Source organism: Papaver somniferum, chromosome 5 (assembly GCF_003573695.1).
Source record: "Papaver somniferum cultivar HN1 chromosome 5, ASM357369v1, whole genome shotgun sequence".
In the NCBI taxonomy this organism is placed as follows: Eukaryota; Viridiplantae; Streptophyta; class Magnoliopsida; order Ranunculales; family Papaveraceae; genus Papaver; species Papaver somniferum.
In genome coordinates this window covers 136,834,721-136,856,458 of record NC_039362.1, presented here as the reverse complement: position 1 = coordinate 136,856,458, position 21,738 = coordinate 136,834,721, and the positions used below count along the sequence as shown (strand labels likewise).

At 38.1% G+C, this 21,738-nt stretch overlaps 2 protein-coding genes and 1 long non-coding RNA gene across 3 annotated transcripts; 2 read left to right on the top strand and 1 right to left on the bottom strand.

The window, feature by feature from the left end:
* The first annotated feature begins 2,285 nt into the window (after nucleotides 1–2,285).
* Nucleotides 2,286–3,592, top strand: LOC113277855. The gene has a single exon (XM_026526828.1). The coding sequence runs from the start codon at nucleotides 2,300–2,302 to the stop codon at nucleotides 3,077–3,079; it is 780 nt and encodes a 259-aa protein (XP_026382613.1). The 5' UTR covers nucleotides 2,286–2,299; the 3' UTR covers nucleotides 3,080–3,592.
* Nucleotides 3,593–10,309: 6,717 nt separating this feature from the next.
* Nucleotides 10,310–10,871, top strand: LOC113277854. The gene is made up of 2 exons (XR_003325171.1): nucleotides 10,310–10,487; nucleotides 10,595–10,871. It is a non-coding gene; the product is annotated as an uncharacterized LOC113277854 (long non-coding RNA).
* Nucleotides 10,872–19,374: 8,503 nt separating this feature from the next.
* On the bottom strand, nucleotides 19,375–20,337 carry LOC113279671. Its single transcript, XM_026528346.1, has one exon. It carries the CDS (start codon nucleotides 20,335–20,337, stop codon nucleotides 19,375–19,377), a length of 963 nt encoding a protein of 320 aa, XP_026384131.1.
* Between the last annotated feature and the right edge of the window lie 1,401 nt (nucleotides 20,338–21,738).

Sequence of the window (21,738 nt, the reverse complement as noted above, 5' to 3'; positions counted from 1 at the left end):
TATGGCTGATCTCAACCGGCTTTCCGTTAGTGGTGTTGTATAGGGTGTGCAGAAAAACCGAGGGAGTAGTTATAGAAACCAGCCTATTAAAAAGGAACGGAGGGAGTAGTTGATAAACCACTTGTAGGCTGTTATTTAACTTATTTTTTCATCTAGCACACTAAAAAACTTGTTGCTTCCCTTGACAAAATGGACATTTAAAGATCTCTATGTGAATCTCACATCTTAGAATTACCAAAAAAAAAAAAAATTAGAGTAAGAAAAAAAAAATAAAAAATTATAAGATAAAATTATAAAAAATGCAAATTACAAAGAAAAATGTCTTGATTTTGAGCAAATTACAACTTTTTAAGTTTTAACAAGCAATTAGAAGAGATTTGGCATTCAAACCAGAAGGATGATCGGATCCAAGAACTTTTGAAAGCTACACAGAAGGACAAAGGTGTCCAACAGTTACGCAAAATACTGGTGTTTCTACAAAACCTTTTACAATAAGACACCCGGTCGTTGTTTAGTTTCCATTCTATCTGCTCCATACTCATCAAAAAATGATACAAACAGGAATTGGTAAAACATACAAAACCCAGGCAACTCAAGTTACACAAAAATCTCTACCTAAAACAAAACATGGCATTACAAGAAACACCAGTGGATCTCCAGAAACCGTCAAGTAATCAGAAATCATACTTAGTTCTCCCACTCATTAAAATTAGGCACAACATATCAGGAATGCTGGGAAAAGAAGACGAATTGTAAAAGTTCAAAGACTCTAGCCTTAGTCTTTTTCTCGAACCCTTGAAATGAACAACCTGTTCAAGTGCATCAAACAGGTTAAGTATACCTGGCAACCAAAATCTGTAGATGACTCAGTTCAACAGGGGTATTTTGGTCTCACAAAGAGTATTTGGATCAAGAAACCAAAACATAAGCAACAGGTGCAGTTTTAAAATAACTTCGGGTTATGAGCATGTTGACCTTAACGTCCAAGGGCATGCCATGAAACTGCCCTGCTCCCTCGGCGGGTGTCCAATTGTAAGTTGCACATGGTAAGAAGAGAACTGATGCTCCTTGAATTTCATCCATAAAAGGTTGTGGTCTAGTAAATATTTTAGAATCAAATGAAGGATGAGACATTACAATCTAAGCCAAGGCTTTTTGGTCTCCTAGCATTCGGGAAGCTTCCATGTACTTGGAGCTGTATATTTCCAGAACTTTTTTTAGAAAGACTCTGGCCCTCTAAACGAGAATTCCAATTTAAAGTTCAAAAGTTGATATATAGTCGCTCAGCTAACTAAGAAGGAAAACACACATGAGGAAAGCAGTGTAGCTCACGTACCTAACAATTCCATCGTGTGTTCCCCTCACTGCAATGAAACCTTAACTCTTTAAAAGTAAATTTGGGTTCCTATTTGGTGATTTTCAATGTTGTACTTTGCAGTGACAAACTGATGCTGACTCGGCCTGAGAGAGTAGGAGAAGCAGAGATTGAATGTCACACATAAGTTTGTGGCTGAGTTTTGGGTTATCATGGGTGTTCCACAGTGATACCTGTTTCATCCCAATAACGTGGTTAATGTGGATTATCTGTTTCGGTTGAAGGCGGGTGAAGAAGCAACAAGAAAATTTGAGATGATAGTGGTGTGTGGCTAATGAGCGAAGTTGTTCTTTTTATAGAGCAAAAGACATCAGATTTGGGCCTTGCTTTCCATGAATTTGCTCAAGGCCACGCGCATCTTGCAAATGAGGTCGCTAATTGGCTGGCGTAGTCTCCTACCTAAGCTGGAAGCTTGTTCTTCTGTGCAGACATGGTTTTCAGTGATTTAAGTACTTGGGGATTGTAACGAAACAAAGGGGAAACAACTCTTGAGTTAATAGTCTTAGAAACTTCAGTTCACATTTTAATTTGAATTCAGTATGGGTTCAGTATAACTCGGAGTTTTGAATCTGTTAAAGTGTCATTTACAGAGGAAACCTCACAATGGAACGTTTCAAAGGTCAAGTTTATTTCACTCAGTCAAGGGTTTACATGGGGTGTATTTTTTTTAGTCAGATATGCAATTATATTCCAATTTAGTGAGAGATAAAAAACCGAAGAAAGCATGTCAAGACAAAGAAAACCAGAGGGAGGGAAGACCAAACAAAGAAAGTCTGAAATTTCTAGTTTGTATCGACAAAAGCATTGAGAATCCCAAAGATTACAAAAACACACAGGTCTTTTCTAGAAAGACACCAAAATCTCTGTTACATGCAACAAAGCTACCAGCTTTGCAGGTAGTAGTAACAAAACCATAGAAACACCATGAAAGCAACTAGTTCTACCCAAGCAACAAAACCTCTCATCTACAAATTCTTCTTACTCTCTGTTTTCCTTTCTCTTATTTTCATAATCTTTCTCTTTTCTGGTCAACTTCTATCTCTTCATAATCAACACATCAAATCCACCATTAATATTGTCCCCCCGACGTCCAGTCTTCAAAACCATGCCAACCTCAGAATGCGTAATGGTTTCAACACCTATGATTCATATCTAAAGCACCAATTAAACAAAACCCTGAATCCAAAACTGAGAAACTTATGGGTAACAAGGGACTGGGAACGTAAAATCGAAGTATTCTCAAAATTCTTCAACAAACTGAAAAACCAAAATCTCCTTGCCAACCATTCTAAATCGCTATGCATCCGTGCTCGAGTCGGACAAGAAGTTGCCGCGTTAAAACGTGTCGGTGTTTCCGACTCGGTTGGTATTGATTTAGTTCCATTTCCACCATTAGTTATACAAGGAGATTTTCATGACCAACCATTCAAGAATTCTACATTTGATTTCGAGTTTTCAAACGTGTTTGATCATGCATTATATCCGAGTAAATATGTGGGTGAAATCGAACGGACGTTGAAGCCTGGTGGTATTTGTGTTCTACACGTGGCGGTATCTAAACGGGGAGATAAATATTCAGCTAATGATCTATTTAATGTTGACGGATTAGTTGGTTTGTTTAAGGTTTGTGATGTTGTGCATGTTATAAATGTTGATGGGTTGGGTTTAGACACAGAAATTGTTCTAAGGAAAAGAAAATCATAATCATGATCAATATATGATATATCTAATTTGATTTGTTTCCATCCTTCTTTAGCTTTCGATATTTCTTTGGGCAAAGTGGAAAAATACCCCATAAAAAAGGCTTATCTTGGGGACGTGTTTCGTTTTTTCAGATCTCAGGAAAACGCCCATTGTGTCAAATTTCCCATCCAATGTCGTCAAGTGGTAAATCAGCACAAAACACATGAAATGCATAAGAAAAATAAATAGAAAATAAATTAAAAAAGAAGGAAAATTAAAAAGCTGCAACAATAACAGACAAGCCACCAGGCAACACAAGCGAAAACAGATTTAAGGAGGAGGTTCAACCATTCAAACAGTAAGCCTTTCCAGTTAGCAATAATATTAAGAGAAGAAAGAGAGGGTAGCAGAAAAGGTGGGATGCATTTCCAAACTTCCTTGCCTGAAGAAGTGGTCCAACTTTTCTGAAAACATCGAAAGGCAATCCCAGAAAAGGTGAGAAGTTGTTTCAGCCACCATATTACAGAAATAAGATAACACCAATTCCTTCCCAAACCTGACCGTCGTATATTTCTTCTAACCAAATTCTTTATAGTTGGAAGTCTCTCATGAACCGGTTGCCATAACAAAAAAATCAAGGAAATTTTTTTGCTTGGTCCTAAGCCCATAAGGTTATTTATAGGAGTGTCCAACCGGATTTTATTCTTATCCTAGGGTCCAAAGTTTTTTGAAAACATGGAAATGACTAATATACCCTACTGGTTAAATATGTGTTAAATAACATACTTCTACCAAATCGAGATTTTATTTATCGGGAGGTCCAAATTTAATTAAAACATATAAAATACCACAAATTTGAGTACATATCTGCTAAATTTGTGTTACAAATTTGAGTACATATCTGCCACCATGCTTAAAATTTGAGTACATATCTGCTGCACTTTTTACAAATCAGCAGTAAGCTCGTATTCGTAACGAGCACCAGATCCTTGCTCAGTTTGGGGCATTTGATATTGACTCTGACTTGATACCTGTGAGCTCTCTGGTACAGCCTAAATGGAAACGAAATGGTTTAAGAGATCACAAGCAACATTATATAGAACGACAAGTTGTACAATTACTTCATCCTTTACCTGCTGGTTCTCCCACTGTGGATGGAATGAAATTGCAGGCCCTGACTGAAGTTGGCCAACATGAGATTGAGGAATGTGCGTGTTGGCTGATGTTACAGAGGGTGGAGCACCTTGCTGCTGCATAACAAAGGGATGCAGCGCAACAACCTGTCCAGGCAGACTGTAGGCACCAATTCCAAACAGGGACGAAGGAACAATATGAACTCCAGGAACTTGATCTTGCTGTTGATGAGAAAGTGGGAAGTTAAAATTTTCTACCCATGCCAACATAAATTGATGATACTGAGTTGGGACGTAACAACAGGAAAATTTATCCAACAATTAATTTTGTTCATCACATGTAATGTGTTAATCATGACTGTCAAAGCTCCATAACTGAAAATGCAAGTGCAGGCAAATATCTGCCATTAACGTTTACAACTGTGATGTTGGAGAGCATTCAAAAAAGGCATCGTTGAACCTACCTTAACTGATCCATTGCCAGTTGAAGCAACAGCCTGAAAATCCTCAACGTTCCCGTTTAGGTAGGCACTAGTATTACCATTTCGAGGGGAACCCCCATTTACACTGATCTGGTTCCCTTTGTTTTGTGTATGTGCTAATGCCTCCTTAGTTTTTGAAGCTGCACGAACCAAAAGAAGTGGCAAAATTGTGAATAAAACAGAATTAAAAGAAGTTTATATCAGTTTGACATATACATACTGCGGAGTCATGAACTAAAAACTGAACTTCATGTCAAAGAAGTGGCCAAACTCAATTGCAAGACAAGAATATGTGACAGAACTATGAAAAATAAGAGGATCGAAACATATATTATAGTATGTTGTATATGTACTGACGGATAAGACTAAAAAATGAGACAAAACAGATTTAAGGAGGAGGTTCAACCATTCAAATAGTAAGCCTTTCCAGTTAGCAATAATATTAAGAGAAGAAAGAGAGGGTAGCAGAAAAGGTGGGATGCATTTCCAAACTTCCTTGCCTGAAGAAGTGGTCCAACTTTTCTGAAAACATCGAAAGGCAATCCCAGAAAAGGTGTGAAGTTGTTTCAGCCACCATATTACAGTAGCCTTTCTTTGTGGCTAACCAATGCAAATTTCCATTAACAAGCACCCCGGATGTCTTATTGCACGCATAAACTTTATAAGGTACGTTTTTAATGCTTTTCCATGACTTTAATCCTAACGAAAATACTTCGAATAAACTCCCCGAACTGGCTAGTACCTTGTAAGTGTTACTCTTATAATCATAACCAAGAGTAACCATACAAACTTGATATATCTTTGATTTTGGTAATATCTTGTACTCCCTTGTTGTTGGATTCCAAAGACAAAAGAACTGCCTCTTGCGGTTGCGGAACTATAGGAAAACCAGACCATCACAACAACACATAAGTTTAACTGAAAAACCTAAGAATTTGAGTGGATGATCCAATTCAACTGCATAATCAAGAAATTCGTCCGTTGACAATAATGAGGTCAATGAATCATGACATATGGAGTAGAGTACCTTACGGTCCTTACGGCGACGCCAGATATGTTTCTCTGCTTGAAGCATGAGATTAGGGTTGTTTCTCTGGATAGTAAGATTAAGTTGCATCTTAATAAAATAAGGGTTGGAAATTATGTGAAACCATGTCTTGCATACATACTTACAAGCTAATAGTGATTTCACTGCTGGTACCTTCAGAAAGATTTCGAAATATATCTCCTCCGGAATGCTTGACATTGTTTCTTCTTCTTCGTATAATCTTGAAATGTGCATTAATAAACTGAGTTTTAACTTAAGTTATCGAAAACCTTTAATAGACTCATGAATCCATAGAAGTTGAATTCCATGAAACCTTAAAAATCTGCACTGCGACTCAATATTTCCCTCGCCGTTGTATATTCGACGAGTTGACTACCATACAAATCAGCTGGATCGTGGCCCAAAATAAATAACCCAATAGGTGCCCTTGGGACCAAACACCAAAATTTACCACGCATAGAGCTGGCAAACAAGCTGAAACTTGCGGATTAACCCGTACCCGGCCCGTGAAAACCCGAGCCCGGCTTGGCTTGGTCCTAAACAAGCCGGGCGCGGGTTGGATAAATAGCGGTTTGTGAGAAAACGGGTTTATCCGTCCCGTCCCGTAAACCCGCGGGTTAAACCCGTCAACCTGTCTACAACACCTAATTAATAAGTTATATTTAATCCCTACCGTTAGATTATTCTAGGGTTAATCTTATCCATACGTTAAAGGTATAAAAGGATAAACCTAAACCTAAATGAAGAGATATCATTCTCTTTTCTTCTTCTGCTCCTTCTCTTCTCCTCCGTTCTTCGGCAGCCGAATCTTCAAATTTGGATACGTAATCTTCAAAGAAATTCATACCCTTCACCTTCTTGACGTGTTTTTGATCATATTTACAGAAGCTCTTTGCCATTAAATGGTCAATATTTACAGAAGCCCCTTTAATCTAGTAATCGATTTGTTAGATGAAACAAGGATTTGTTGGATATTGATCATATAGAATTGGTAAGTCTCTCTCTGTTCTATTTCAATTTTCAAAGATTATTCTTCTTGAATAGATTTTGATTGCCTTGATTTTGAATCTGAAATTGATTTTGAATCTGAGTTCGATTTTGAATTGATTTTTTATTTTGTGTGATATACTAATTGTTCTTCTTTCTTGGCAGTTATTTGTGAAATACCATACACCAACCTTGTGCATCGATGTTAGATAGGTATTTTTCTCAGTGTTCTGCATTTTTCTTTTATTCTGTGACGCCACCGGTATGTAAATCTAATTAATCCCCATGCTAAAACCAAACAAGCCGAAGAATTATATGCAATCTTGTTTAATTATACTAATCAAAATTTAGATTTTTGGTATTAAAGTAAAGAAATATATACAGACCCATTCAATTGATTAGTTATCCCTCATTTGGTTTTTTGTTCTAGTTAATGTTGATGCAGATAACCTATTCAATTGATTAGTTTTTGTATTAACCTAGTAATTGATTATATAGACTTGTGATTTTGGTGAAGTATTCTTTGAAATTGGGCAGTCAGTGATGTTGTTTTGTATAAAAATGTAAGTTACAATGGCAAAAGCCTATCTCATTTTTGCCAACACTAAGAATTTTAGCTTGAATTAGAGAAAAAGAAATGAAAAGACAGATTCCACTCTTTCAGTTGGTTTTAATAATTTAGGTGTGCATGTCAGTTATATGAAACGAGTATTTGGATTCCTATAAAATGGCAATTTTGGTTATAGGTACACAATAATATTATTGGGATTGTATTGTCAGCTTTATGTAACTGACAAGTTGACAAGCTAGATTGTTTAGCCAGCGAAGTGGAACTGGTGGCTGTTTGGTTGGTTAAGTAAAATGTTGGGTGGAAATATTTATCGCTATTTTGAACTTCAGAGAATGTTATATATCTTGGCTTGTGGGGTGAATCTTTTTGTTCTTTGTTCTTTTTATAACATATAGTAGAGTAGTGGTTTCGACTTTCAAGGATTTTGTGAAAAGATGGGTTTGTACTTGTTGAGCAATTTCAGCTAGTGTCATTTGTGCCACATTTGATTCTGAATTTATTTGGCATGTATATGCTTATTAAAAATGGAAGTTTCCTTGTCGCTGACTTATTATCATTCCCCCTTTCTTGCTTTCGTTTACAGTCAGGTGGGACAGACCTTCGACGTTCTTCCAGGAAGAGGAAGCGTTTACAGTCAGTTAAGGAGTCATTCACTAGGAAGCGTTTACAGTCAGTTAGGAAGCGTGAACCTTTTTAATAAATTCTTGGATTTTTTTGACCCCTTAATTAGTGATGGTGTATGACATTGTTTTCCATTTTTTAGTTTCTTTCATATGGTGGTGTTGTACTGATGTTCTTCTTTTCTTTCTCCTTCCGCAATTGTTGTTGTTGCTATTGAAGTAGAGATTGTAGCAGTGTGTAATGTAGCAGTGTGTAATGTCTTGATCTTGAATGTGCGAGTGCAGTGAATGAGTTAGATGAATGTTAGGTTGCAGGGAAACTGCTTTAGATGGCCTGAATGTGGCCGAAAATAAACCAGGAAACTGAGGAAACTCTGTCAAATCGGTTTCTGGCGAGTTGACTCACCATAAACGGGTTAACCCGTGAACCCGCAGGTTTAACCCGTTACGGGTGCGGGTTGAAGAAATGACCACCCGTGAAGAATATCAACCCGCGGGTTTTGACCCGTGTTAACCCGAACCCGTGTAACCCGTAACAAGCCAGTCCCGGCCCGCCCGTTTGCCATCTCTAACCACGCAACAACAATTACGTACGGTTGTATCCTAAATTTTCCCAGTGACTCAATAACCGCATTGCAATTGTGATTGGGTTACGTTCTTCTCGGATTACTTCATCAACTCGTTGAAAGTGAAGTGGGTGGGGCAGAGCAGTCTTCAAGGTTTGTTAAAGAGTTGGTGTCTTTATGGGGTTTCTGAAAAGTACAGGATAATTTGGAAACTAATTCCTATAGCTATTTGCTGAAAATTATGGTTAGAGAGGAACGGAAGAGTTCAAGGAAGAAGGGTTAGAAAACATAAGAGCAAGGATGATTTACTGTGTGCTATGAAGATGGATATTCATCTTTGATGTTCTTCTAAGGAAATCTTCAAAGGATATTCAATGAATCAAATTCTCTTTCACTGGGAAGATATTATGTTATGGGATAAATCTTTTTCTAGTTTTTCTTGGTTTTTTAGTCTTTTGACTTACCTTATATATATTCGGTAAATATTCTTTATTTCTTTAATATATATATCCTTCCTTTCTATAAAGAAAAAAAAAAAAAAAAAACCGCATTGTAATTGTTGAGATTAGAGAGAAAATTTTGACTTATGACCCACAATCCAGTTTCTTATTTACCCCCTAAATGAGCTCATAGTTAGCCACATGCCAAAAGGTTATGTACTTGAATGTTACAACCTTCACGACTTACGAGTCCTATGGACATTTCTTTTTATTTGTGAACAGGTGCAACTTTTAGTCGCAAAACTTAATGGCAGTCGAGGGGAAAACCATTTCTATTCATGCATGCATTTGCATAGTGAGCAAGCTTCCTGAATATGGCCGGATCGTTTTCGATCATTACGGAAAGAGACCAAAACCCGTACAGCTCTCTTCAATATATAGTGTTAGTTAACCGTTAGTCCTTGCTCGTGTCCGTAGGGCAAAATCAACACATTGCCTTCCACTTACATGTGATAAACAAATTTAAGCCGATATCAAAAGCACCAAAAATGCAAAACTAGCATTAGAGAAAACAAATATTGTTTTAAATCCTAAACCAATATCCAGCGCCTGACTTTCTCAAGCTTTTTCTCCAATTGCAGCAAACTTGCTCTGAGATTGTGAAGAAACTTGCTCTGAGATTGATACTTTCGAAGGGAAATTATGAGTTTCGGACAAAACCTTCATGTGCATGCATACAAGAGAAATGGGTACAAAATTTAGGTCTAGTCAAAAGATAATTTAATCAGGGCCTCGCCGAAACAGAGAACAAAGACCCATTGTGCCTGGAATGAATTTTCCAGTGTCCGTGAAAGGGGAAGAATGAAAGCTAGGTCACAGAATAGTGGTAGACAATACTCCACTGGAGTTAATCCTTGCCGCATCATAAACAAGAAACATCGTATAAATATTATAGATCCTAAAATTAATATTGTACATCATGAAAATATTGATTATGGGAAGGAGATTTCTGGGTTCCGTGAAAGAAGACAAGAGATTATATTTATAACTCTAATAATGTTTACATATTTAGGAGGAACCATAAATAAGAGAAAAAACAATATATACGATTTAATTTCCTAATTAAATACAAAATTCTATGAAAACCCTTGCACCATAAAAGCTTGATCATCGTATCAAAAAATAAAATAAAAGCTTGATCAATCCAATTGAGGGAAGAACGACGATCTTCATCACCAGCTGGCTACACTGTTTATTCCTTTTTTAAGCAAGTCAATTATGTAATGCATTTAAACAAAATATATATTGCATGCGAGAAAATAATCTTCATATATTGCATGCAAGAAAATAATCTTCACATGCTTCCTAAATTCAACATGTAGCGTGAACCTGCTGAGAAGCCACTATAAATATTGGTTGCATATAGGAACAATCTAATTTAGACTACCAGTGAAATCCGACCCCAGAATCTCAAAGAAGATGGCCAGTTCGAAGACTCAGCAGGTTGTGGCTCTGAGCTTATTATGCTTGCTTCTTGTGGCTTTTTCGTACTCTGCCGAGGCAGCTGCAAGACCAGTTACTGGTTAGTATAAATATGCATATGTATATCTTCCAATTGAAATCTTAAATGTAGCCTTGTTTAAGTTACTAATGTACAATCAACTAACTAATGGATGCATGGTTACACAGATGTTGCAGGAGCAGTAGCAAATGATGCGCGACAGGAGTGTATTCAGAAATGCAAATCACTCGGAGGCGTTTGTTTGTGTCGTCCTGCTCGGCTACAAGGTTGTTGTTGTTGTTGGCAATAGGGTCACTCTCTAAGTTGATAATGATGGATCTCTGGTCTTGTCTTTCCAATGTCCTAATAATAATAATAAGAAGGAAATAAATGATGGATCTATTTACCCCTTTTATTTTTTTAATCTTGGAAATGAAAATTTACCATGCTCTGTTCTGTTCTCAACTCTTTGTGGAATATTCCTAGGGATACACACGTATAGATTTCACTGTTCGCGAACTTGAACTGTTTATTGGAGGGAGGAAAAAATAGCGTCAACTGATGGCACCAACGCACTCTAACATTCTACATTACTAAGAAAATCTGAACTCGACAAACACAAATATTCACGAATGTAGTATCCTGGTAATGTTAACACTACCAGCCTCAGTTGAACAACTCACAAAAGCCGAAAAATATGTTTATCCAGAAGGAATGATATTGTGTGATTTATCAGGCTTGCCAATCAAATTCCATAAAGAAAACTTTTCAAGAATCAAACCCCAAGTATTCAAAAAATTTAACCTACCCAAGGAAAGCACTTACAAATTAAACCCCAAATTCAAGCATCGATTGATGAGTGTACTGTTAGTAGGGACTGGTCATGCTTTTGTTCCTGAAAGACGATTACTAAGTGCCAGATTTCATACATTACCTTGCTTAGTATGACTAATGTAAAATGTGACTGAAACCATCATTTATTACGGCATTATTTCTATATACAGAATACAGAAATTCTTTCTCACCCCTTAAGTCGACATTCTTCAATAATGCATAAGCATCAACTCAATATTGCTGAAACAATCGACCACCGCCGAATAAAGTCTGTCCCTCACAGAGCCGTTGCTGTGGCCTAAATGCATAATACTCCCTATGGTGACCTGTTTCTTATGTTCAAATATAATATCCTTGTACACATCATCATCCGTGAGAGTCTGCGCCATCAAAAAGCTGCCACTTCAGAACACGTTGGAAGGTTATATTGCCCAGCATCCCGTTTTCGTCGACTAATGATTCGCAAGCTTAATTCAACTGCAGGTTTGTCTTGCAATCTTTTCCTGTCCATCCTGAATGTCTATGCATATGCATTATTAGCATCCAACATAGAGATCAAATTAGTGATCATTTCCGAGTCCAATTCATTGTCATTCTTTTTTGGGTATTTGTTCACTTTTCGACACCTCATTCTTCTGTGCATCATTTTTATGCTCTTGTTCAAAAAAGATGTTCTTCTAATGGTTGGCTTCTTGTGCCAATTCTGTATCACATACGTATAGCTGGTTGTAATCTGGTTCCTTGTTCACAGGAGGCACCAGAGAACCTATCTTGTGATTGTTGGTCGACCTTGACCGTTGCCACTAAATATGACTCCGTTTGAGGTAAAAGCAAGCATACAATTGTACGCCCTGATGTTTTACCTAAACTTAGATGACTGTTGTCCACCATTAAAGTCCAGCAATCCCTCTAGATAATCTGGAAAATCCCTAAGAAGTGGGAGTACAACATTACCTCCGGAACAGCATATGCTAAACCCCACAGTCGGTAATTTTTGATCGTTTAGTCCTCTCTTGGTACCAAACTGTGCCACCACAGTGTTTGCATGTATAAGCTGGCGGTGCGCCAAAATCGGATTTTTTGACGGGTACATTATTTATATGTCCCTACTTTTGAGCCCCAATAAATATATCCTTATACAACAATAAATATGTCCATACTTTTTAATAACTTTATCCATTTAAAATTAGATTATCTTAAAACCCTCACCCATTTAATATTTTTCTTTATTTCAAAATGGAACAAATTTCTTCCTATGCCGCTTCACCACCACCACCAACATTCAAACCGTTCAATAACCACCACCTACCAACCGCCACCACCACTAATATTTCACCACCGCTCCTTCACCACCACCATTACATCACCACCAGTCCTCCACCACCACTAGTTCCTCGTCGCTGCCACCACCACTAATCTGCCGCCGCCGCAGCCACCACTTGTTCACATATTTTTATATCAACAACAGTAGTTGATCCAAATAAAAAAGGATCAACAATAGAAGTTGATCCAATTTAGTGGATCAACAATGGTAGTTGATCCAGAAAAAAAAGGATAAACAGTACAAGTTGATCCGATATATGGGATCAACAATGGTAGTTGACCCCCTAAATTTGGTAGTAGACCCCCTAAATTGAATCAACAATGAAAGTTGATCCATGTAAATGGAGTGAACTTGGCTTGACTCGAACACGCATTATCTGACATAGAGTCAGCCATGCTACCATTGCACCACAAATTCAACACTGGAAGAAATTTACATGATTTAAACTACAAGTATGATTATACTAATCCAAGAAAATGTTGTCAACAAATAAGAGTTGAAAAGATCAATAACAGTAGTTGATCCCATAAAAATTGGATCAACAACTGGAATTTATCCCATAACTGGATCAACAACAGTAGTTGATCCAATAAAAAATTGGATCAACAACAGGAGTTGATCCCATAAAAACATATAACCAACAATAATTTATAATCACAAGTAGCTTCATAAACAACAACAACTACAAGACCAAGATCTCAATCTGAACATAAACACAAAACAACACCAACAACTCCATTTCTACTCCTATAATCCTATCAACTACATGCCCACCAACTTCAAACCCCCACCAATTCCCAAATCTTCTTAGACTACCAATAACAGTATCTCCGCCACAAATTTATTATTCCAATCTCACTATCGCCACCACCAACAATTACACTCAATCTCCACCACCACCTACCACTGTCTACATCACCAATTTCATTAACCCAACCTTATTACAACTATTATTCTAACCTCTCCACTACCAATTTCATCATTTTAACAAAAACCACCCCAATCTCCATCATCAAATTCATCGTTCTAACTCCTTTTCATCTCCATTATCACCACCACGACCTTGAATCCATACGCACCTTCAATTCCTACTGTTGCTGGTCGGAATCGGAAAACAAAATCTACTTCAATCAGTCAGGATAAAAGAAGAGAAATAACCACCAACATCTTCACTATTTTTTCCCTCCATCACCACCACCAACATCACCGTCATCAATTGATGGAACATAGATTCAATACCCTCTTTCGCTGCCACCGCCACCACCACAATCAACTAAAGAAACAACGATTTGACATATTCCTTGACCATCGCTGCCACCAACACCATTATCACCAAATGCAACAGAAATGTGTGAATCTAATAAGATAAATAATTTGGACAAATTGATTAATAGAGATTTGATATCTTCCGCGACCACCATCCATTATCATCATCATCATGTTCGCCGGAAAAGAGATGGAGAAAGACGGCGATGGAGGATGTGATGGCTAAAAGAGGAGAAGCGACAGAAGAAACTCAGATCTGAAATAAAAAAATGAAACGATGTGTTATTCTTTAAACTAAAATATAGCGAGGGTATTTATGGGATTATAAATGAAATCAGTTTATTCTAACAGGCCTAGGGATATAATTATTGATGAAAATGATATTTATGAAGGCCCATCAAAAGTAGGGACAATAGTTCAATTTCCACTTTTTTGACGCCTAATCGTGTGAAAATGTCCCAAATAGACAAAGTATTAAAAGAGTAATTAGTAACAGATACTATACGTAAGTATACACTCAATAATTCATATGCTACTCTCAAGCAAAGCCATATGAATTTGTCTCTAAAGCATGCATTATATTTCTGTTAGCACAGCCATATGATTTTGATAATGTCCAAGCAAAGTTTCGTCAGACTCATATGAAGCAAGTGTTAATATTTTAATTTAGTGAAACTTAATACCAATGATCATAATCATAGAATTCTCAACATCTATACTCTCGGATTCTAATGGTATTTCTTCATCCAGAAAAAAATACCGCTTTGCTGCTCTCCTAGTATCCAGGTATATATTGTTCGCCAAGCTTCCTGTTCTCCCTAGCACAAACTTGTTTATAACCAAATATCCTGGATAGTATACGATGTTTGACTTGCTCGTCAATACCTTCCACTTGAGAATACATAATATCTATCCAGGTATTCTAACTCGCATTTTTATAAGCTAGCAACGCAAGGAGAAAAAGAATCACATGTATATACCATTTACAAAAATTATGCAGTGAATACGATTCACAATCTGATTAACCTTACGCTCTCATCAAAATCTACCATTCCATTTTACAAAAAGAAAACATAATACGTGATCAAGTAACTATCTGACAAATCAAAAAGAAAACCTGATACGTGATCTAGTAACCATCTGACAAAAAAAAACACACGCAATCTTTGAATTTACGACTTTCAAAAACAAAGTTAAAAAAAAACCTGAAGTGATACCTATCAAGTATAGCAAGCAAAGGGAGGAAAAAAATTCATATATGTATAGTGAATATAATACGTGATCAAGTAACCATCTGACAAAACAAAAAAACAAAAAAACACGTGATCTAGTAACCATTTGACAGACAGAATACGTGAGCTGCAAACCCATTTGAATCTACCACTTTCAAAAACAAAGTTAAAGAAAACTGAAGTTTGGATCCATAAATAACCTCGACCGATAACATATGCCTTGGGAGTTAGATTGGTTTCCGATTGTTATTGCAAGCAAATAGGAATCATATTGCTCAAAATGAAGAACCCGAAGCTCAAAAAAATCAGGTAAACTTCTTATACTCTTCAATTGTATGAATGATGCCCCAAGTGGTCGATTCATGTATACTATGCAACTACTCAGAGTGAGGGTCTTTAAGTCGAAAGGGTAATAAACGAACTACTCTAAGGAGTTGTCAATTACTTGACACAACCTTTGACGATTCAAACCTGCAACTTTTGCAGGTTATGAAAAATCGTCAACCAAGTGTGATATAATTGACGACTCCAGCTAGTTAGGTCATATAGAGTCGTTAACTTAATATGTTTAGAACCCAACGACTCTAAAACTTTTTACTCTCTGAAGATGTTACTCTTAGGGTCGTTAATTAGGTATTCCTATATATTGACGACCCTAGCGATCCATTTCATAGATCAAGGGTCGGCAGGAAAAATTTATAATACCAAACGACCCTTCAACATCGTGAACGACTTCAAAAATTTGACATGACGACCCTTCAACATAGTTAACGACTACAACCATTTGACATGACGACCCTTCTTATTTTTTGAACAGGGAACAAATTTTGTATCATATAGAGTCATTAGTTTCATAAAGGGGTTGTCAAACAAAGAATCGTTAATGCTTTAGAAATATATTGACGACCCTATCACTATTTTGGACAGAGAGGTGGTTCTGCATAAGACAAAGTCGTTCGTATTTAAAAAGGATCGTCGAGAAGAATCGTTAACGATTTAGAAATCCCTAGGCGACACTATTCTAGGGCAGAAAACCAGGTTTAGGGTCGTTATCTACTACACCCTAATGGTTAACAATTTTTCATCAATTCAACATGCATATCAAAAATCGTTAAGCAATAAAAAACCGTGGTTAACGACCCTGGAACTGTAACTGCAATTTTGCAGTTGAAAACCTAATTTTTCAATCAACAAATCAAATTAAAACGCAAACCCAACTTAGATTAAGGGATTTTAGTTCACTTACGACGATGAATCAGTGAGAATTTTTTTTCTCAGAAGTCGTTAATGGAATGGGAGACAGTGGGAGAGAGGGAGCGGAGAAGAAGAAGAATGGGAAGAAGTTATTAAAGAAGGTTAAAATAGTTATTTCACCATCATTTTGAAAGCCCCGTATATCTTTTGGTGTGGATATAAAATGTATCCTGGCCCCCGATTAATTTCCATGGCCCCCGATTCAGCGTTGTTGTATATCTCTCATTTCTTTTACGATTTTGTTCAGAGTCTCAGTAGGGTTTTTAGAGTTTTAGTATAAGGAGGGAAGGCAGGAGCCTAGGAGAATAGAATTAGGTATAGGTTATGATTTAGACGTGGTGAGAATGGGAAAATTACGGTTTAGTCCAAAAGGCAGTCCAAAAATATAGATTAGCCCAGTCCGAGTCAACTAGGTACAAATTAGTCCAAAATATGGGAAAGTACATTAATAACCCTTATCATTTACAATTTAGTCCAAATATTTGCAATTTAGTCCACATTGACTTATGTGATGTCAGCAATTTTAGTTAACATAAAAAAAATTAAAAAGCAATTTATCTTTTGAACCGTTTGTCCAAAATTTACGAATTTTATAGATTTGGGAAGCTCTTTGCGTTAGCTACAAAAAGAGTACCCATATGACTATATACTTTTCATTTTCTAAAAAATCTTAGTTTACACTGGTATATAAACATGTACACATCTACAAAAATTCATAAAATCCAAAGAAAAGTCAAGTAGCACTAAATCCACATACACCTTGAATCATCCACCTAAATACCAGTAATACTTTTCCCTGGACCTGCAAAAAGAGTATCCATATGAATATAATTTTCATTTTTTAAAGACTAATTGTCTTTATCCTAGAAATGAATAGAATTAGTCACAAAAATAATCTAAGATAAGTAAGCTCAACATTTTAGGGTATAAAACCCAATTTACCAACTGCTTTCAAATTCGGAAAACTCTAATATGAAGTATACCTTTTTGATTAAGAATTTGGAGTAAAAATGTATCCTAAACATCAAAATTACTGACACTGTCATCTTGTTTCAGTGCCACTTCTCTTCAACAGGTGAGTGAATTATTACCTACCCCTATAACTGAAGTTTTATGGGAATAGAAGTTAAGTGAATTACCTCCATGGAACTCGTTGATGCGCATTCCATCTCGGTGAAGCTCGTTGACATAATCGGTGTTTCTCGGCACTCTTCTTTACCATCAAAAAATTCTTTCTTTTCACCTTCTATCTGAAATGATTCATCGCGTTTTCACGCGACCACCTGCAGCCAAAATATTGGCAATAATGTTAGCGAAAAGGCTTTCACCTTGCGTAAGTAGAAATAAGGTGTATCGATCGACCACCAGATCCAGTACTGATGAGTGCCAAATATTGTATATATTTGCACCTTTTTATTGGCATTTAACTCATCATTTGTGCACTAACGCTCCATTTTATCCCATATTCTGTGTTTTCGTTTTTTTCAAGAATAAATACTTTTCTCAATTAATTTTGCATTTTTAGGTACTAAATAAAGCCTGGTTAACTCACGGAGCGAAAAGAGCAAAGAAACGGCAAAGACTCCCGCAGAAAGGCAGCGAAGATTGATGTTTGCAAGAGCCGGATCAACTAGAAGTGGTCTTGAAGAGGAAGAATTTTTCTTAAAGAATAAGTGGGCTCAACTTATCCCAAGCCCAAACTCATTTCCCAAACTCAAATCCATTTCCTAAGCCTAAATTCAAATCCCAAACCCGCTTCTCTCTTTAGCCGTCAGATAGGATCCATTCCATCATCCAACGGTCGCTTCATCAGAGTACATCGAACTTTGAAGTCCCTGTCTAACATCATAGCACCTAACCCCGATCTTCGTCGTCAATTTTGATGTATCTCATCATCCAACGGTCGCTCCACATCCATTCCATCGCGTCGTTGGAACTCCATCACCTTCTGGTACGTTGTCTTCTTCTTCTGGTACTCTTCACGCAGATGCAGAGCTGCATGGCTTTATGGATAATATGGCTTGAGGTATTTAGCGTTCCATGGGTACCTGAGGACTTCTCATTTTAGATTACGCAGGTAGTACGATCCACTCCCGGCGATGTCATGTATTACAAACGGTCCTCCCCATATTGGTGCTAACTTGCCCCACTTTTTCTCTCGCTGGTATTGTGGCATGGTTCTTAGCACATACCGTCCTTCTACAAAGTTTCTAAGCTCAACTTTCTTGTTGTATTCTCTGGCCAACCTTCGTTGGTAGTTCTCCATCCTTTTCAATGCTGTCTCCCTCATTTCTTCTATAACGTCGAGCCTTTCCAGCATCATATCTGCCGTGAGGTTCTTCTCCCATGCTTCGGTTTTTGTGGTTGGAACGATAATTTCTGTCTGGATGACTGCTTCGGCTCCGTAAGTAAGGAGGAACGGTGATTCACCCGTGGCGGACCTTCGTGTTGTTCGGTATGCCCATAGCACATTGTGTAATTATTCGCACCATCGTCCTTTGTGTTCGTCCAATTGCTTCTTGAGGATAATACCAAGGGTCTTATTTTTAGCTTCGGCCTGGCCATTACTCTGTGGGTAAATGGGGGTTGATTTGTTCTTCCTTATCTTGAAAGTATCAAAGAACGTATTTATGTTTTTCCCTTGTAATTGCTTGCCTTTATCAGAGACAATTTCTCCGGGAATGCCAAACCTGAAAATGATGTTCTGAAAGATGAATGTGAATACGTCCACGTCTCGGATTCTATCTAGGGATTTGGCCTCCACCCATTTGCTGAAGTAGTCTGTGGTTACGATTAAGAATCCTCTTTTCCCTGAACTTCAATCAGGGGTCCAACGTGTCTATGCCCCATTTCGAGAATGACCAAGGACTATCTACAGAATTTAGCTTTGTGGCAGGAGCATGAATCTTCTTAGCAAACCGCTGACATTCCTCGCATATCCTGGACATCCTGGCGGCATCTCGTATTATATGCGGCCAATAGTACCCCTTCATTTTTGCTTTATCCGCCAATGATCTTATTCCGCTGTGGTTACCTGCGTCCCCTCTGTGGATATCTTTCAAAATACGATTCCCTTCCTCTCTTGATAAACATCGTAGTAGTGGTCCACAATAATCAACTTCTCGATCATTATTTTGAGATTCTTGCATTTCTCGGTTTGGTACCCGTTGAAGCAGTGGTACTCGCAGTAATCCCTTGATTTTTCTGATCTCGGAGGCTGCTTCCCTTTCGACCAAGGCCATTCCAGGCCTTCTCGATCCTTGATTTCTCGTAGGATGCGAGTGTAGTTGGTATTCAACTTTGTGAAGACTTGGTCTTCGAATTTACGATCATCACGCCGACGATCATCTCTTCTCCCTCTACCATCTTCGCGTGGACGTTCCGCTGAGTTACTCCTTTTGGATCCGCTGACTTGTTCCACTGAGTTGGTGAGATGCGATCTCTGCATTTGAGCCCTTGGATTTTCTCGCTGAATTTCTTCCAAACGGGCATGCTTCTCGATGATGATTCGAAGATATCCTTCGGTTGTTGGCACACTTCCATGGATCTCGACGAATAGTGGGCTCATCCTATCTAAACCCCACTTGTAACAATTAATGCTAACCAATGGATCTATGTTCACTATAGCTTGATAAATCTTGTGCCATCTGTCGGTATATTCCCTGACTGTATCCTTGTAAGTTATTTCCAGCGAAAAGAGCTTGTCCATCCCGGCATTGACAGCCTTGTTATACATGTACGTTCTTAAGAATTTCTCAGTGAGCTGGATGTAGGAATCGATGGAGTTGGGCGGTAGGTTGTCAAACCAAGATAGTGCCGATCCTTTTAGACTTGAAGGAAAATATCTGCAGAGGACTGCATCGTTTTTCTCCCATCGGGCTAAGATGCGAGTATAGTACCGAAGATGAGCTGCAGGGTCGCTTGATCCGTCGTAACATTCGAATGCTGGAACGAGACACTTTTGAGGGATAAGAGCTTTGGCCAGGTGGTGGGTCAGTGGTGTGGTGTTAGCTTCTTTCATCACCTCTTATAGTCTTCCTCCCCCTTATCTAGCTTTCAACTGCTTTATTTCAGCCATCATATCCGCACGAAGGTCCTAAATCGCCTGCTGGTGGTCGTCTCTTGTTGTGGATCGTCCTGATCTTCGGTTTTCACTATCGAAATAATCTGAATCTTCGGGGACATAATCTGGATCGGATAATATGTTTCCTCTGGCCGGACTTTGGTTTAATGGTTCTGGATTGTTGGCGTTGGTCACAATGATTCTTCGGTCACGATTGGGCTCCGGTGCCTTTGAGTTTTCTTCGTCATGTTGGCGTGCCATTCCTATGCTTATGGCGATCCTATCCTTGAGTTCTTGATTTTCCCGAGCCAGTAGTGCTACAGCATCCGTGTATACCCGCTGGTTCTTTTTTAGTTCCTCAAGCTCGGCCAACAATTGAGGGTAATGGTTCGATCCTTGATTTTGGGTTCCGGTCCGCCCCTGTCCTTCAATAGCCACGGTGTGACCTTCGTCTACTGTACGGATTAAAGGAGGGGGAGGATCAGGAGTAACTACTGGTGGATCCACGTGTGAGGGCGTTGGCTGATTCACTATCAACAAAGGTTGAGTAGCTGGCAGGTCTTGGTTTTGATCGTTCGTTGGTGGTATTCCGAAGGCCGGTTGATCCATTGTTGACTCTGCAAAACCTTCCCGCTGCTCATGAGTTCGACTAGCTTCCATCGTCTTTGCTGCATCGGCTTTGGCTGCTGCCGCTTTGAGGGCCGCTGTTGCTACGGTATTAGCATTCAATGGTGAGGTGATTTCTGCGGCATCTGGCTTCTGGTTGGCTACCTTCGATTTTTCTCCCTATTGCTTGCTGCGTGTTACCGCTAGAGTGGTCCTTGGTGTTTCTTTTGATGAGGCTTTGGTTTTTCCCACTTTCTTCGTTTTCTCCATCTCTAACTTTCCTACAAAAATAAGACGTAGTCGAAAAAACAAAAGCCATGTTGATTTTGTTAGCAAAGTTTGTTCAAAGAAAAAGGGCACAAACCAAAAGGTGCCTTTAAGCGTTTTTGAAGAGAACACATCTCGAAGAGATCACAGTGGGTATTTAAAAGTTTTCAAAGTCTTCAGGGGGAAATGTAGATCCGATCATTGTAAACATAGATCTACTGACAGATTTAGCAATACTTAGAGAAAAGTGACAAGTCCACAGGTTTTATAGATGTGCGCCTAGCTTCAGCATGTGTTTTGTTAGAAAATGTATGAGGATAATGAAAACTCTTAACGAAAGGTTTTTTCATAGAAATCATTTTACTAGTGGGGAAAAATATAGATCCGAAAAGGTTTTGTCAAGGATAACATGGATCTATAATGCTTTTTGCAGAAGTACATTGATCTAAAAGACATCATAGTCCTGGAACGTTTTTTCAAAGACAA